The sequence below is a fragment of the Schistocerca americana genome, chromosome 1 (genome assembly GCF_021461395.2).
Source record: "Schistocerca americana isolate TAMUIC-IGC-003095 chromosome 1, iqSchAmer2.1, whole genome shotgun sequence".
NCBI lineage: Eukaryota > Metazoa > Arthropoda > Insecta > Orthoptera > Acrididae > Schistocerca > Schistocerca americana.
The window spans coordinates 810,680,978-810,699,649 of NC_060119.1; the positions used below are offsets into that span (position 1 = coordinate 810,680,978).

The 18,672-nt window shown below is 38.9% G+C and overlaps 1 protein-coding gene across 6 annotated transcripts in view; it reads left to right on the forward strand.

Annotated features, from left to right (window-relative positions):
• LOC124612770 (mitochondrial protein C2orf69 homolog) overlaps positions 1-18,672 on the forward strand; it is a 230,000-nt gene that overhangs the window by 175,281 nt on the left and 36,047 nt on the right. For 5 of the 6 annotated variants that reach the window (XM_047141192.1, XM_047141176.1, XM_047141184.1 and 2 more), the window contains one exon: positions 2,441-2,503. The exons of the other annotated variant lie outside the window; for it this stretch is intronic. In XM_047141192.1, the coding sequence (XP_046997148.1) occupies positions 2,441-2,503 (63 nt within the window). The remainder of the gene's footprint in view (positions 1-2,440; positions 2,504-18,672) is intronic. 6 annotated transcript variants of the gene reach the window in all.

An 18,672-nucleotide genomic window follows, 5' to 3' on the forward strand; every position in this document is an offset into this window, starting at 1 on the left:
TCTTTTTTCAAATATCAGAGAAATCATAGTACAGTCTATGCTAGACAGTAAAACTTTATATATGAAGACCTGCCAAACTCGAGAAAGCATACAGAATAACAGGGAATCATTACAGTAATAAATGAGTGATGTATTGAAATGCAAAACTTTGACACAAGACTGTTGTTTTTCCTGAAACATTAGATCCCTCAGAAACTATATCTCTAGGAGGCCATTCAGAGATTGGTGAAATCAGAAAGGAAGAGCAAAAAGTTATCAGAAAAATTTATAATTCCATTAATATATACATACCGTTTGTATAAAAAAACTGCAGCCTATACGAAGTAATAGAAAAGTTCACTGATGCAATATTTAGATGTTGTTTGAAGTTCTATGCTTACATCTGCAGAATGGGCAACACTTTATTAACTAAAAGCTGCTTAATATAATACCTTCAAAAAAAGGTAAAAATCACTTGGTTTGAAGACATTAAGCAGGTCTTACGAGAAGACGCAGAACTTACCATCAAAGGACAAAGCCTTTGGAATCCTAGGTACACAACACGCATTTGCAGAGAAAGCTAAGATGATAACTGGAAAACAGTGTACAGAGGAACACAGGAAACAACACAGTGATTTCGCGAAGAGATTTTGAGAAGAGAAGAAGAAAAGGAGCTGTCAGGCTCAGCTAAGAAGTTCAGATACAGTCATTAACTTGGCATAATGAAGAAAGAAGAATAATACAGCAAAATATCGTAGAAAATATTTAAATAAATTGGAATCTGTTTAGTTCTATGAGAAATAAGATCCAAAGTTTGGTGTGTTTATCATTACCTTTGTGCCTGTATCTGAAGTAAACTTTCAGGGATGGTGGTTTGGAGGGATACCAATGAATTTCATAAGATTTTATGGATTACTGATGGGATTGTAATATCCTGCAAATAGGATATGGAAATTTATATAATAGCATAAACCCAGAAACAACTATTATATTAGAACTACTAAAATGTGCTGAGAGAATGTACTTTAAAATGAGTTAAAATATTATAAATTAAGTCATAGTACAACTTTCGATAGCCATTTATTAAACACAGTGTAGAAAACATCACAAAGGCAATATACACAAAGCTTTTTGTGCTTTAAAATTTCGCACTTTATGTTTCATAAAATAATGCATTTCCTCAATGGGAGTACTGTATGGTTCTGTTAACATTTCCAACACAATGCTGAAATTTTATGCTTCAAAAAGCACTTGACATAGTATCAAAGAAAAGTGGCTTTCTAACACACGCAATCGTTAATGTAAATTGTAGCATGTAGGCTCAACTTAAATTCATCTGAATTGATTATAGGAAAACAATAAAAACTTATTTTTTGACAAACTGTCTTTTGGCTTCTGTCTCAGGTTCTTCGGCTGATGTTCGGCTGATGACTTTTCTGTTGTTTTGCCAGCACGAGTGGCTGGCATTGTCAATGTTTCACCCTCCAAACACCAGACGAACGTCAGCCGAAGGACACGTGACAGACGCCAACAGGCAATTTGTCAGCAAGTGGCCACGGAAGCAGTATTAACTTATTGTTTGTTGATCATCTTGTATGAACCTCAATGAACTATTAAGAAGTGGCAAGTGTTGGGAACAGATTGTAAATTCTGAATCTTGTGGCCTGTCAGTACAACTTTTGAGTTAATCTTCTAAGATCTTAGATGCTGCCATTGTAGATTCCAAGTAACTGATCCTTTTAATTATCTCATTGTTCTTACATAGAACCCAAATATTCATGGATTATCAACTTTTTTGCAATATTCATACTCTATCACTGAGTTGCATGTTAACTTACGTGATAGAAGAGAAGATGCTTGTTTAATAATGATGGTATAAATGAGGCAATAGAAGCAGTTAGTTTCATTTAAATAGTTAGTTTACCTACATTGATACATTATGAACTATCAATTCGTATTGATGAAAGCTTGTCACATCGGCAACCATTACAGTGTACACTGATCATAATTTTAAGACTAATGTATGATTAGATTAAGAATGAGTAATCCAGTTGCTTTCCCTGAAATATGTTGAATGATTATATGGCATACTTTCTTTAGAAATACAAAAGATATTTGTTCTCTGGGTTATAGGCCTGACGATCCATAATGTATAATATCATAACACAAAAAGTCACCTTCAGATCAGGTTGTAGTATTGAATTTTTTGTGCCAAACAATTTTATTTGTAATAATTAATGTGGATATTATTCAATTGATGAAGAATTTGATAATTTGTTATAGAATTTTGCATGTGAAGTAACTGGCATGATTAAATGCTTCTAAAATGTGTCAGACAAAGAGTTCTTTTATATTGTAGTACACTTATAGAGAGAAATTTTGTTATGTCATTTATGGATAGCCCCATGTGTGTAACATATGCGTTATTAATTGCAACTTAGTGTTATTTCCTTCTGACTAGATTGGCTACACCTAAACTTGCAACATTCATGGATATTGTCTCAGCAGACATGGATCAAAACAGGCAAGTGTAAAATTATTTTAATTAAAATGTAGCTTTGGGATAAATTCTTGAGTAATTAATATATTTGTATACTCTGTGGGGCTGTCCTCAAATTACATAACTAAAGACCTTTTCGGAGTGTGGCAGCTTAACAAAAATCCACATCGTATTTTCTCCACTTGGCCTTTCTTCTTAATTTTTGTACTGGCACAAATTAATATTTGCAGAATTCAGATGAGACTTCATTTTCCCACTTTTTGTGTTGTTTGTTTGTGTTTGGCTCCGGCTCTGTGTTTGGGGGGGGGGGGGTGTTTTTTCCCTTACTGTGTAAGTAAATTTAAGGGTAGCTCAATTAGTCATAAGAGAGTAAATTGTAATTTATGAGAATGAGCAAAGCTGTGTGACAGCTTATGTAATGTTTAAGATCAATTAGATACCTGATTTATATGGCAGTAACATTCTAGGGTGGCTGTAATTAGAATGCAACCAGTTAATGGAAGAACAGAGTAGTCAGAGGAATGCAATTATGATGCATCTTTAATATACATCTGCAAACAACAACACAAAATCTTCCACAATACATAAAAAAGCAAGACAATAATTATAAAAATCTAATTGGAAATGCATGGTTTCACTCACATCTGGATCCTGTTGTTATATTTGATGCTCAAAATAATTCATGCATGAATCCATTCTCTCGTTGCAATGCTGTCTCTTGCATATATGTAACTAAATTGTAGATCATTGTTTATCAAAGGGTTGTTTCCATTGTATGTGTAGTCTGTTGTAATATGATGATGAAATAGATTATAAATTTAAAAAAAAAGGTTGTGATAGGTTATCAGAAATAATGCAAGGATACAGGAAATTGTAACACTTGCGGTTAAAAGCATGGCTGTTCTTAATATTTCCTGTGTGCATAGTCTGATTTCTCCATTGGACTCATGTAATCTGCCAGAGTTCACACTTCAGTTTGTGAAGACAAAACTTGTCTTGAGAGTTCCAAAGTGCTGCAGTGTATTTAATTATACACTCATGTTATTATACTAGTTTGAGAATGAATAAATCTTCAAAATACACATTAACTACTATTGCATACAATATGCTGCATTATTGTCTCCAGAACTGTATCATATTTTATTGAAAGATAACAGCATGGCTCAGTCATTCTTTGAAATATGTCTTACATGTTGCATTTGTAACATTAAGGCATGCCGACAGCATTTATTCATAAAAGTGTTTCTGTGGTCCCAAAACATAACATTTTTGATGATTTTCCAACCATTTAAGCTTAGAATTGTGCAATTGTCATTACCTGATATTCTGAATTTGTTTTCTTTATGGAAAGTAACATGTTACTAGTTTCTTTTATCGTTGGCTTTTTACAAACTCACATTTAGTTGTTTTACAAGCTTGTTTCAGCTTTGCTTCCTGTTGCATATTTTACAAGATTCCTTTTGTGGAGTCTGGAGAAGTTTGTAGCATTGCTTAGCCCAATCCCTAAATATTATTGAATGCTAATGGGCTGTCATTAATCGATTCAACAAAATTGTTGTTCTACTTTTCTATTCTGCATATCATGTTAACTTTATGCTGCAGCAAGATCGGAGAGGAATTTGTTGTGGCTTCATGCTGTTTGCGAAGTGATTATTTTTAGCTCTGCCTATGATCTTAGGAGCTTTTACGATGATGAAGTACAGAAAGTCATACGAAATGCTTCAGCATTAATAGTGGTATTTAGGAGAGTCACCAAATATATCTTGTAAACATCCATAATGTTAATAGAAAATTATGATGATTCAGAAATATTTTCTGGAGCGTATCTTTACATTTACTTGGTTATCTATCCTTTGTAGAGTATTTTGTGTTACCTGATAAATACCTCACTATTATATCTGAAAATTGTGTGTGAAAGAAAGACTGTTGATAAGCTTCCAAATGAGCACCAATTTGTGTAGATAGTCCTGGCCATTTTGCAAGATGTTTGTGTGTGGAAGTACTAAACTGCCAGTTGTTTCTTACGTTGAACCTTTTTCTGATGCATAATGCTTTTCTTGTAGTGTTTGCTGTAATGCTCTCGGTCTTAGTAAATGAAATCGTGATGGAACATGCTGCTTTTCTTTGGAACATCCTTGTCTCATCTGTTAGTCATACATTGTAAAGGCTTCACTGTGGAGAAATAGGCAGGAACTGGTTAATAGCTATTTCTTTCCTGGATAAATTACTTTTCTCAAGGATTCTGGCTGTTAACCGTATAAGGAAATTTTTGTAATAAAACAGCGAGAAAAATTAAATTCAAAAAGTGACACAAAGTGATATACAGATTTTAATGTTTAGATTTTTGTGGCACCATACAAGAATTCTTGAACAGAAATAGTTCAAGCTATCATGTGTGGATGCCTGAAACAAGATGGGAGGAAAGGAATCTTGATATCCTGTTCAAAGTCTCAGTTTTTCATTACCAACAGGAGAGAGACTAGTTTGCAGCAATCTGTAAATTAATGTCAGTTGTATATAACCGTAAATTAATGTCAGTTGTATATAACCGAGTGGAGTAAAATTTCAATTTGACTTTGGAAAGGCTAATTCATGAGACAAACATAATGACTAATACCTAATGTTGAAGTACTACTTATAGACAAACTTAAAACTATAAATCCTAACACTATCCTAGCTTTTGTAACTATTAGTGTCTTCCTTTTGGAGGAGAGAGGGGTAGTTTGGGGAATCTTAAAAAGGAAGGGCAGATCACTCACATGCCAGGATGGGGGACACTTTTCTGTTCTGAGGAAAACTGTACAAAACTATTGTGGGTTAGGAAGGCAGGTATAATTAGGTGCAGAGCTACAGGTTGTGATGGTGCGGCAAGTTGATTATCGGGGTAGCAGGTTCATGGAGCCAGGTAGATGTCTGCTGACAAATTGTAGAAACGGTACACAGTAGGCCATTTACTTAGTGTGTAACATACAATGGCTGTATTGTTGTTGTGTTGTGGTCAGCGACATGGGGGTGTATTCTGACCTAGGACGTGGAGAAGATGGTGAACTCTGTATGTTGCTTCTGAAGATACAGTTAGTTCACAGTGTCAACCCCTCCCCCTGCCAAGCAGGTGGCAGTAGAGCAGAGTTATGCTGTCAGCACTCTGGTGAGTCAAGTAGTGTAGCATTAAGCCCCAGGCAAGTGACTGGCACACAGCTATGACAATCTCTGTGGAAGTCAGTCATGCCGGCTAGTGCAGATGCATGGCTCAACACGGGAACTAGCCAAGTGTACAGAGATGAACCAGTAGTAGAGTATGACTGCACAGGGCGGACGGTGGTTCGATAATTAGCCCAGGAGTGCACTGTTGACAGCAGTGATAAAAGCTGGTCAGTAGATAGATCCCCAGCTGGAAGGCATCAGTTCAGCTCTCAGTGGCATCAGACCTAGGCACAGCTCATAGTTCTGCAGTTAATAGAGGTAGCGTCTGATACTAGTAGCTAGATGAAACATTACAGATTGACAAAACTCATGGGGTACATATTGAAAGCTTGCTGTAGGCCGTGACAGACCTACACATCTGAAATGTGCAGTATTTATGGTGGCTCGATGCACTACTGTTCTGCCAGACCATCACAGTTCGTCACAGACCAAGGAAGTGGCCTGATTGCAGACCAAAATGTGTGGTAATCCCGCTCATCAATGCTACAGTCTGGCTTCCTTAATTTTGTTGTGGCAATGATGTGGCAGCCCTGGCAACAACATTGAGGCTGAATATGTTGTAAAGTGTTTTAATGTTAGGCCCCGGCGGTGATTCATGCTGTGTCAGCATAGCCCACCTGTAACTTCTTGTGAAAGAATGCCTTGCCGAGTTGTGAAAGACTGCCTTGCCGGCTTCTGCCTGCTTCGCCCTTCTTAGGCTTTTTACACCAGTCAGTGGTGACACCTTCTGTTAATTCCCCCACTGGTTTCATCTGCCATGTAAAGGAGGAATGGCGCAACATGCCTACCCTCATTGGAAAATCTGTTCCACCAGACTGCAGACTAGCAAGATCTGCGAAAATGATGTGATAACACACCTCACTTTTTGCGTTTATGTACATTCCATTCAGCTTTCACATACACTAATTCAACTTTAACTACAACATTCGTTGGGTGTATGCTTAAGCAATAACTACTTGCTAATGGTGACTCATTCACTCAGTATTTGAGCTTCCATACGTCATCCGTATTTGCGGTCTTGAGTATTATTTTCAGAAGTCCATTACGTCGTCGCAATGTATATGACACCAAGTCCCTAGCTTCCCATATTTGATATCATAGATGTTTGTAAGAGAGATGTAGCCCTCAGTACTTTCCCTGTATCTCATTCTATACTCCCTTCCTCTCAGCATCAAGGTGCAGTTCTGAGAATGCTTCTTTCAGCCTCCCTACTTCATTTCTCACTTAGCATACACTGGTGGCTATATCCCTCAAACATGCTGTTCCGATTGGGCTGTTACTCCATGGCAGTAAAGAACTTGGCCATTTGAAGGTCAGGAGAAGGTGCTATTTCTTCACTAGGATGTTGGCTGTAGAGGTGGTAATGGCTGGAATTGAATGGTGAACCGGTAGTGAAACATCTCTGTTTACAGTAGCCCTTCATTATTTTTAGTACAGAGATAGTGTGACAGCAGGTGGGAGGTTGTTGCCTCTCAATAACGTCAGTGGCTGCCGGCACACTGAACACCACAGTCAGCAATTGCCGGCTTAAATGCCAGCACAGCAAGTGCCTGCAGTGACGGGCAGTGGCAACAATGAATCTGCGCCTGAAGTGTCAGAGGCAGCTCATAGCAGCCTGAATAACTCATGGTCACCGTGTACCATATCAGGATAGATGTTATTCAAACTACAACATCAAACGTAGCTGAAATCAAAGGCATATGTCCCCACTGGATCGTGATCAGCAGCGTCAGAACCCTTGAGGAGCCAGCTTACAGCAACAGGGAAATGGACCACCGCCAGCCGAGACTCGAAGACGTGACCACGTTTCAGGTAGTCCCAGCAGGACGTAATCACGTGGTAGGTGACTCAGTGGGGTGTGTGTGTGTGTGTGTGTGTGTGTGTGTGTGTGTGTGTGTGTGTGTGTGTGTCAAACCATCTGTACACAGTCCCCAGATCAGGAGGTTGCCAGCTGCTATTGGAGGCAGGAGTCCTTCATAGGTGACTGGACGCTTCACCTGGCGCGGCCGTGGTCTCCATCCTGAAATCAATAGCTGGTGGAGACAGTGGTGGTCAGCATCAGATACACAGCTTGATGCAGTCGTACAGAGAACATTGGCAGGCAGCTGAGAACATCTACGGAGGGGAGGAGTCTGCTGGCCAGTACTTCTCCAACAAGGCAGTACCTCCCTACCCCACACCAAAGAAGAGACAATGGGCTGTAGCAGCAGGGTGATGCTGTTGGGCAGTGCCGACTTCGTTCATTCTGCTTTTCTTGTTTGATCAGCTCCTGAAGGAACCTAGCTGGAGGTGTATTATTGCCAACTTCACCATTACAAAAATAAAACATTTCTGTATACTACTACTCCTTTTACGATATCAACATGTATGGAATTGTGTGTGCAGTTTATGCGAATGTATCTGTTTTTTTTTTTAAGTATGCATTGGTAATTACAGTTTGACATTTGCTGGCAAAGTCATCTGCGTGGCCTGATGTGTACCTTGGTACCAGGGATGAATTTTTTTCCTTTTGTCCTTGGAGGGTATATTGGCCACTGACCTTCATGATACTCTGGTAACTTAGAATTGTATTGTTCCAATCTTTCTTGCTGTTCTAATGCCTTGGTATTGGCTTTTTGCACCCATTTCCACACTTCCTTCCATGTTCATGTGAAATTTAGTATGAGTTTATCATTTTTTCCTTATCTGTGGTTTCATTATCTCAACTGTTGAAGGCATTCTCTGACCATACACCACCTTACATGGTGATAGACCTATGCTCTCATGGATCTTTATAAGCTGCTACCACATATTGCAAGAAAGTACCCCAGTTGGTATGATGGCTATTCACATTGTAGCTTACTGTACTACCTATCAGTCTGTGTACCTACTGAGCCTGTTGGTGTAATAGGCTTATTCTTACTTTGCAAATGTGTAACAAGTGAAATAGTTGCTTCATCAGTTCTGACATGAAATTGGTGCCTTTATTCATGATCACCATCTGCAGAGCACCAAACTTTAGTAACCAATTATTTACTGTTGTGTGTGCTACCATATTAGCCTGTTGCTTCAGAATAACGATCACTGCAACATAGAGAGAGTAATGGTCTATAATAATCAGAATGTAGTGGTTTTCTGCCAGTGACTGGCTAAGATGTCCTAAAACATCCATTCCGAGCATTTCAAAAGATATAGTACCCCGTGGCAATCCCTGTAGAGTTATATGTTGTTGTCTTAAATCTGCATGTTGTGCTCGAGGCACACAATTTCTTACACACTGTTCTGCACCATCTTTACGTGTTCTACAACAGTAAAGCTCTGCTACTCTTCAATCAGTGGTACTACGCCTTCTGTGACAAGATAATATATGATTATGGGCTGCTTCTTGCAGCTCGGCAGGGACTAGGAAGTGAAGCCCAAGTTTCTTGTACTCTGTCAGCAGCTTGCCCTCTCTGCCGCTCCACAAGGCTAAGGCTCCACTACACTAATTTTCCTGCTAAGTACATCAGCATTACCATGTTTCTTATGCGATTTTTGAATTACTTCAAAGCCAAAATCACTCGGTTCTAATGCCCATAGTATAAACCTACTTCATGGATCCTTCAGTCCCCACAGCCATATTTGGATCCTTCAATGCCAACAACCATTTTAATGCTGCATGATCTGTTAGCAACTTAAACGTTTTTCCTTATTAATACCCTTGTATTAAACTTAACATCTCTTGTTCGGCAATAGAATAACCTTATTAGGCTTTGTTAAACTGCCGTGATGCGTAAGCTATGGAATGTTTATCTTACACTTCCTGACTTAAAACACAACCCACTGCGTGGGTGCTAAAACCACGTGATAAAATGAATTCCTTTTCATAATCTGGACATATTAACACAGGACTAGTTGTTAATAATTTTTTTAAATTTTCAAACACAGTTTCATACTGCATCAGGGTAACGTGGTTAGGGAGTGGAGCGCTTGGGATGTCTGCAGCTGGGAGTGGTTCGATTGAGACAGTTATTTTTCAATTTCCTTCTTTCTTTATTAATTCTTCTCGATTTGACTTGAACTTCATTAACAAGTCTTGCGATCCTGTGCCAATCTGAGCCACTTGACGTAGTTATTGTGAGCCAGGAGCCAGATAAGAAGACCCAACCATCCCTACCAGTGCAATGTCAGTAGCAACGACGGCATGCGCATCTCAAGAGCTGTGTGTGCAGAGCCCTGGGACACGGATGCACTGGAACAGGTGTCTATATTTTTAAGTGGTCCTACACTACGTAACATCACTGACTGAGAACGTTTAATATCACGGCATACAAAATCTGCTCAAACAAATAAATCTTGAGCAAAAGCACTGATTCATTTAATCTTGAATTCAAGGTTCCCGACCTCATAAAATATAAAACAGGAAAGGCACTACCATTATGAAACCATATTGACCCCAACATACGAGGGCAGTTCAATAAGTAATGCAACACATTTTTTTTCTGAAACAGGGGTTGTTTTATTCAGCATTGAAATACACCAGGTTATTCCCCAATCTTTTAGCTACACAACACTATTTTTCAACGTAATCTCCATTCAATGCTACGGCCTTACGCCACCTTGAAATGAGGGCCTGTATGCCTGAACGGTACCATTCCACTGGTCGATGTCGGAGCCAACGTCGTACTGCATCAATAACGTCTTCATTATCCGCGTAGTGCCTCCCACGGATTGCGTCCTTCATTGGGCCAAACATGTGGAAATCCGACGGTGCGAGATCTGGGCTGTAGGGTGCATGAGGAAGAACAGTCCACTGAAGTTTTGTGAGCTCCTCTCGGGTGCAAAGACTTGTGTGAGGTCTTGCGTTGTCATGAAGAAGGAGAAGTTCATTCAGATTTTTGTGCCTACGAACACGCTGAAGTCGTTTCTTCAATTTCTGAAGAGTAGCACAATACACTTCAGAGTTGATCGTTTGACCATGGGGAAGGACATCGAACAGAATAACCCCTTCAGCGTCGGAGAAGACTGTAACCATGACTTTACTGGCTGAGGGTATGGCTTTAAACTTTTTCTTGGTAGGGAAGTGGGTGTGGCGCCACTCCATTGATTGCCGTTTTGTTTCAGGTTCGAAGTGATGAACCCATGTTTCATCGCCTGTAACAATCTTTGACAAGAAATTGTCACCCTCAGCCACATGACGAGCAAGCAATTCTGCACAGATGGTTCTCCTTTGCTCTTTATGGTGTTCGGTTAGACAACGAGGGACCCAGCGGGAACAAACCTTTGAATATTCCAACTGGTGAACAATTGTGACAGCACTACCAACAGAGATGTCAAGTTGAGCACTGAGTTGTTTGATGGTGATCCGTCGATCATCTCGAACGAGTGTGTTCGCACGCTCCGCCATTGCAGGAGTCACAGCTGTGCACAGCCGGCCCGCACGCGGGAGATCAGACAGTCTTGCTTGACCTTGCGGCGATGATGACACACGCTTTGCCCAACGACTCACCGTGCTTTTGTCCACTGCCAGATCACCGTAGACATTCTGCAAGCGCCTATGAATATCTGAGATGCCCTGGTTTTCCGCCAAAAGAAACTCGATCACTGCCCGTTGTTTGCAACGCACATTCGTTACAGACACCATTTTAACAGCTCCGTACAGCGCTGCCACCTGTCGGAAGTCAATGAAACTGTACGAGACGAAGCGGGAATGTTTGAAAATATTCCACAAGAAATTTACGGTTTTTTCAACCAAAATTGGCCAAGAAAAAAAATGTGTTGCATTACTTATTGAACTGCCCTCGTATTCACACACATAGCAGACACTTGACGTATGAAGTCAGTACCAACATTTACCGCGTATTAATAAACGGTACACCAAACCTCAGTTACTTAACTAGAATGCCGACTGGTAACTTAACATGACTTAAATTATGCCAGTAGGCAGCTATTATAAAATAACAGAGAACTGTGTGGTGGTAATCCTCTCTTATATTAAATGCCACTAGCCATAACTTAATCTAATTATCCAGATTATAGGAGGGAGTAAACCACCTACCATTAAACAGGCACTGACCTGACCACGGTCATTATACCATAAGCATAACCATAGCTTTACTATTCAGCTTCCTAAGCTAGTCCATCACTACCAGAATTAAAATTCCTGACGCAGTATGATTTTGGTGTGAGCTCAGAATAATAGCTTATGACAACCACCAACCTTGACAACTAATGCACATGTGCTGTTCTGTACACTCCACAAGGGAAAAACACAGTAAAATACAGGTCTCTTTGCACAGTAAAAGAACCATCAGCACTTACAAAAGTTTACATAATGGCAGACATATGGACATTGTACTGTCAACCAACAAACATCAAATTAAAATCAAGCTGATCAACACACAGCGATAATTTCAAATAACCGCGCAGCCATGTGTTCAATACACAAGCCGTATCAAAAGGCAAGTACCAATGGCCACACAGAACAGCACTAAATGACAACATAAGTAGGTGCACACACATTTGACAAATAAACTGACAGTCAACAAGAGAGACATCTTAATGCCACACAGCCAGCAGAATTTAACTCTTTCTCAGACATGGCCCTCAATAAGTGCCTATACGTAAGTTAGCAACCTCTGTGAGATACGAGAAAACAGTTCAGAATATGGACACGTCTGCTTCCAGAAGCACACAGCATGACAGCTAACTCAGTGCAGACTTCATAGCACATCACTAAGCTGGCAGAACTAACATGTAATCTTTGCTGCAGAAAGCAGTACTCTATTACCCAAAGATTGTGTAAACAAACAAATCGATAACAAAACCAGAGAAGGAAAGTTGCTACTCACCGTATACGGAGATGCTGAGTCCCAATAGGCATAATACAAACATTCACACAGTTAAAGCTTTCGGCCATTAAGGCCTTTGTCAGCAGTAGACACACACACACACACACACACACACACACACACACACACACACACACACACAACTTGCACACACATCTGCAGTCTCAGAGAGCTGAAACCACACTGCGAACAGCAGCACCAGTGCATGATGGGAGTGGCGACTGGGTGGGGGTAAGGAGGAGCCTGGGGCGGGGAGAGGGAGGGATAGTATGGTGGGAGTGGCAGACAGTCAAGTGTTGCAGTTTAGATGGAGGGCAGGAGAAAAGGTGTGGAGGGGGGTGGGGGTGGGGGGTAAGTAGCGGAAGGGGGAGAAAGTAAAAGACTGGGTGTGGCGGTGAAATTACGACTGTGTAGTGCTGGAATGGGAACAGGGAGGGGGATGGATGGGTGAGGACAGTGACTAACGAAGGTTGAGGTCAGGAGGGTTACGGGTTTTTGTTGTGCCTATCGTAACTCAGCATCTCTGCTATATGGTGAGTAGCAACTTTCCTTCTCTGGTATTGTTACATTCCATCCTGGATTTTCCATTGTTTGATTTCTGCCAAACAAATTGATAAGTACAGCTGACCATACAAAATGTTTGCAGATAACTATAGAGGATCAAACATCAAGCTCAGTGAGTGACACTGTTCCATTGGCAACAACACATAAGAGTGGAAACCTCACAAAGCGAGTCTACTGTAATTTCCCTGGGCATGATTCCTCAACCAACCAGGAAAACACACATTGACTGGTGCTCAGTGTCCAGCCAACAAATACTACTGACCCTGTAACCCTGCATGCAGTTAGCATATGAAAGATCATCTGTGTCCTAGTCCACAACTACATGACATTACAGATAAATTCGCAGAGGAGTTAACACAAATTTTGGGATGTTTGATACAAGTTGATGGCTGTGTTAAGAGTCTGTCTAGATTTTGTGTTCTGTTAGGTTGTTGGGATTTTAGTTAAGAGGAGGAGGGTGGAGCTGAACAGTGGATGTTAGTAGGTCAACAAGGCAGGGTTTCACAGCTGTGAAATGTTTATCCAGAAGTTTGATGGAAACAGATGTGATCATGATATATAGTAATATTCCAAGGCAGAAATATGAAATTAGTAGTTTACATAGCGACAATGTGCATGCATTTTTTGGAGAGGAAAGATATGAATTAGGCTAGTAGATTGATTGTAGCAATTAGGTAATTTAGTGTAGGAGTATTTAATGGAGGGAGAAGAGAGAGTGTGTGGATGTCTGCTAGAGTGATTTTTGTTTGCAGCTCTAGTGAATGTTATGAACTGAATATACGTGAATAGATCAGGTCTTTGTGAAAGAACTGGACATTGAAATTTTAATGGTATGCTGTTGAGGGGTATTCCAGGGGCTGGTCAGCAACATGTCAACAGTATCTGCGACAAGACTAGAAATAAAAGGAGTAATGATCCAGAAACAGTCAAACTTTATAAAAACTTCTGCACTGTATTAAGGAAAGTTATTAAAAAGTCCAGAAGTATGTTAGAGTTTAGTACCTCTGATAATAAAATTGAAACAATTTGGCAGGTTGTTGAAAGGGAAACAGGGCAACTGAGAGCACAAGAACACTGTATTTCTCTCAAACTCAATGACACGTTAATTAACGAAAAAGTCAGAAATAGAAAATACTTTTAATAATCATTTTTAAGTGTTGTAGAGAAAATAGGATCCAGCTAGTTATTAGAAAATACAAGGCTGTTTATGGAAGAGGCTATACCTACCTATGCAATTTTATAAAATTGAAATTCAACCCACCTATTCTACTGAAATTATGAAAATAGTTGATACACACAAAAGTAAAAGCTTGCATGGAATTAATAGCATTTTCATCAGAGTACTAAACCTTGTTGCCAACAGATACGTAGGTTTCTCATCCACATATGTAGTAGCTCGTTGAAACAGGGAATTTTTCTGGGTAGACTGAAATATGCTATGTTAATAACTACCATACAATCTCACTTCTGACAACTTTATCTAAAATTCTTGAAAAAGTAATATATTCAAAAGTAGCTTCACATATTTGTAAAAATAAACTCCTAACAAAAATTCAGTTTGGTTTTCAGAAAGACTTGTCAACAGAAATGCTATATATGCTTTTACTGATCAAATAGAATAAGTGAACATGACAAATTGGGATATTTTGTGATCTTTCAAAGGCTTTTGACTCTGTGAATCATGAAATTCTTCCAAATAAGCTTAAGCATTATGGTATGAATGGGACATTGCATAAATGGTTTAATTCATATTTAACTGGAAGAATGCAAAAGGTTGAAATTACAGTGCAGATAGTCTGAAAAAATTGGCAGAGTCCTCTAACTGGGGAGCTATCGAGAATGGTGGGTCCCTTATTGTCCTCAATATGTATTAGTGACTTGCCACTCTATATTTATGGAGATGCAAAGCTAGTTCTTTTTACTGATGATGCAAGCATAGTAATCACGCCCAACAAATAAGAATTTGCTGAGCAAATTGTAAATAATGTCTTTCAGAAAATTAAGTGGTTCTATGCAAATGGACTCTCTCTAAATTTTGAGAAAACAAAGTATTTACAGTTATGTCCAGTAAATGGGATAACACCATTGATAAATATAGACTTCGAACAGAAGTCTGTTGCTGAGGCAGAATATTCAAAATTTCTGGGTGTGTGCAGTGATGAGAAATTGAATTGGAAGAAACACCTTGATGATCTACGGAAACGGTTGGGTTCAGCTACTTATGCTGTTAGAGTTATTTACAAGTTTTGGTGATATACATATAAGTAAATTAGCTTACTATGCCTGTTTTCATATGACATCATATTTTAGGGTATTTCATCATTAAGAGAAAAGGTATTCATTGCACAAAAGTGTGTAACCAGAATAATAGCTGCAGACCCTCAAGACCACCTTGCAGACATTTATTTAAAGAACTTGGAATATTCACAATATCTTTACAATACATATATTCAGTTATGAAATTTGATATTAATAAGACATCCCAATAATAGCAAATTGCATAGCTGCAACACTATTCTGGGTTAAATTTGACTTTGGCACAAAATGGGGTGAATTATGCTGCCACAAAAATCTTTGGTCATCTGGCAAATAGCATTAAAAGTCTGATAAATAGCCAACCAACATTTAAAAACACATTTAAAAAAATTCTGAATGACTACTCCTTCTACTCCATAGATGAATTTTTAGATATGAAACAGTAACTAGAAGAAAAATGGTGTAAAGAAAACTCATGTTAAACTGACATGTTCCACATTGTTACAAAATGTCATATTCGCGATCTGTGGAACAACTATTAATGTAATAAGGAAACTTTCCTATTTTGATTTATATAAATGGAGCAAGAATCCATGGGAGCTGGGTGGGGCCTGGAAGTAATAAGAGTAACAAAATAAAAATATTCATCAGTATCAAATAAAATAGAAAAAAATGATTCAGAAAGGAATAGAAAGATTGAAAATGGTGATTGGAATGTAATTTAAAGTCATATTATCATGAGGTGCAGGTGCAAAAATAATAAAAAAATCTTAGCCAACTAAGTCTGTCACTGAATTTACAGTTTATCAAGTATGAATGAGCCTCAAGGGGTGGGAGATTGGAAGTGGATAACTAATATTTGTGAAGTGTTCATGTGGTAATTGTTAGGGCCCGGAATAAGCAAAAAATGCAGAAAAAGCCGAGAGATAGTGTAGAGAATGGAAACTAAAGCTAAGCATTTTCTAGTTGCATGGTAAGTTGCCAAAGAAGTTAAATCTCAGGAGATATGGTGCACATGTGGAAAGGATATTTGTAATCAAGGAGACAGAAAACACTGGAAGAGAAAAATGTAATGAAGGAAAATGTATGGACTATGAAAATAAAGACTGAGTAGATATAACAACAAAGGAAAAACATCAGTTGATATGATTGAAGAGGGGTGAAATCACAAAATAAATCTGTGAAAATCCAGGATTGAATGTATTAGTGTATACAGCGATAGATAACCACAAAAGAGTATAGTTGTATGAAGCAGCAGGTTAGGCATTTAGAAAAGGTTTGTGAAAGCCACATGTATACATCGGGGGGGGGGGGGGGGGCAGGCAGGCAGGCAGGCAGGCAGGCTTGTGTACCAAAGGTATCCAGAGGCTTTGGGAGGGGAAAGGAAAACATGGGTGAGCTTTGGTGGTATGTAAAAGTAATGGAGAGTGAGATAGAGGTGTCGTGGAAAAAGGGCAGAATGAGATGAGAGCAGGAACAGGATAGAGGTGGGTTAAGGATGGGGACTACCTGAGATTGAGGCTAGGGTAGTTCCAGGAATGCAGTGAGATTTACAGTCCACTCTATCATGAAAAGCTAGTGGTATCAGAGGAGGAGAGAGTTCATGTTATGTGGCAGCATAGATGTTAATACTGTGGCCTTCAACAGCATGCTCTATAACTGGATGCCCTTGTTGACCACCATTTTGTAGTAACCATTCATCCAGGTGCATGGTTTTGTGAGTATGAGTGATATAGTGCCAAACAAGGACACGGTGTAGATTGGGTGGGTGAAGTATTACCACTTCTGTAAGGAATGGAAAGTATAGTGAGGAGATAATCTTAGATTGTGACAAGAAATAATCAGAGTACAGTCAGACAATGTGTGACAAGGGGGTGTTTAGCATGCACGGAGGTGAAGCAAAGGAGATATGTTTTTGAATGCAATGGGGAGTGTAATCAGCCTGTGAAAGCCTTGACAAGACTTGAGCATATTGGAAGAGGGGTCACTTCTGATCTGCCCACTCCTTTGAAAGAGGACTGTGTTTCACCTTTAGAACTGTTTGGCAGAGACACCAGTAAGTATAGTTGTCCTTGTGAAAGTAAAGCAGTTACTTTATGCCTACCTTTTGTAAACACTGTAATTTTGTTGTCTACTTAGTTTTAAAATTTTAAAAAGAATGTCTATTGTTTTTAACAAATTTTGCTTCCCAGTTCTATAATTGTTTTAAATTTTTCAGTTAAAATTTAAGTATAATTGAGGTGATGCTTCAGTCACTCCCTCCCATCTGCGATAGTAGATGTCACTTTTGACAGTGAATGTCTTATTCAACAAGTAATATGATTGTGGTAATATAAACCATCTACACGTCAAATTTCTGTGTGCGTAGCAACAGTGGTTTAAACAAGAAGTGTCCAATCTGCAACAGGTATGAATGCAGCCCATGAAGTGAGCATCTTTCATATGATAGGTTTGTGTGTGTGTGTGTGTGTGTGTGTGTGTGTGTGTGTGTGTGTGTGTCATGGTGATATTCTCTCATTGTTCCATCCTGTTCTTAATATTGCCACCTGTGCTACACTTGAATCCGCAGAGTCTTGTTGTTAGAACTGGCCAGTCTGTCAAATGTGCTGGTCTGCTATGTTGCAGCTACTTCATATATACAGTTTCAAATTGATTCCATCTTGCTTTTATAGAATAAAGAATCATAAATTAATAAATTCTAAATTACATAAATGTGTTACCTGTATACCTCCGAGTGTCCATCTTTTATTCTAGTGGTTATTGTTAGTGTTAAGTATATTATGTGTGGCCCAAGAATACTCGTGTTCTTCCAGTGTGGCCCAGGTAAGATAAAATGTTGAACGCCCCTGGTCTAAGCAGTGAGGGAGATAGTTTCAGATGAAAAATCAAGCAGAACTTAAGTGCAAAGAAAGCTCATAGAGGTAAAGGTTGATGTCATTTGTGTACTAGTGGAAGCCGATCAGAAGCAGAAAACTACAGCAAAGTGAGCAAAACAACGGTAATATGTAACAGTTGCATGAAAGATATTTGCAGTAATCACAACAAGAAAACTGTTATATGTTCCAAGTGTGAAGTAGATTCTGAAGAAATTGATGAGTAATTTTTCTAAGAAACTGTTATATGAAATATTTGGATTTTACCTCAAATACTTCCAACATACTTGAATTGCTGTAAAGTTTACTTCAAGAGTTGTATAATGACTTTTACTACTAATTGAAACAGCCTTAATAAACTTAGGTGCTCAATAAGTGAAAAAAATTCATTTGAAGACATTGCTAAAAAATAACTTCCAGATTCTGGTCTCTACTTACACATCATTGTCTCTTACAAATTATTTTGTTAACAAAAGTCAACAATAAT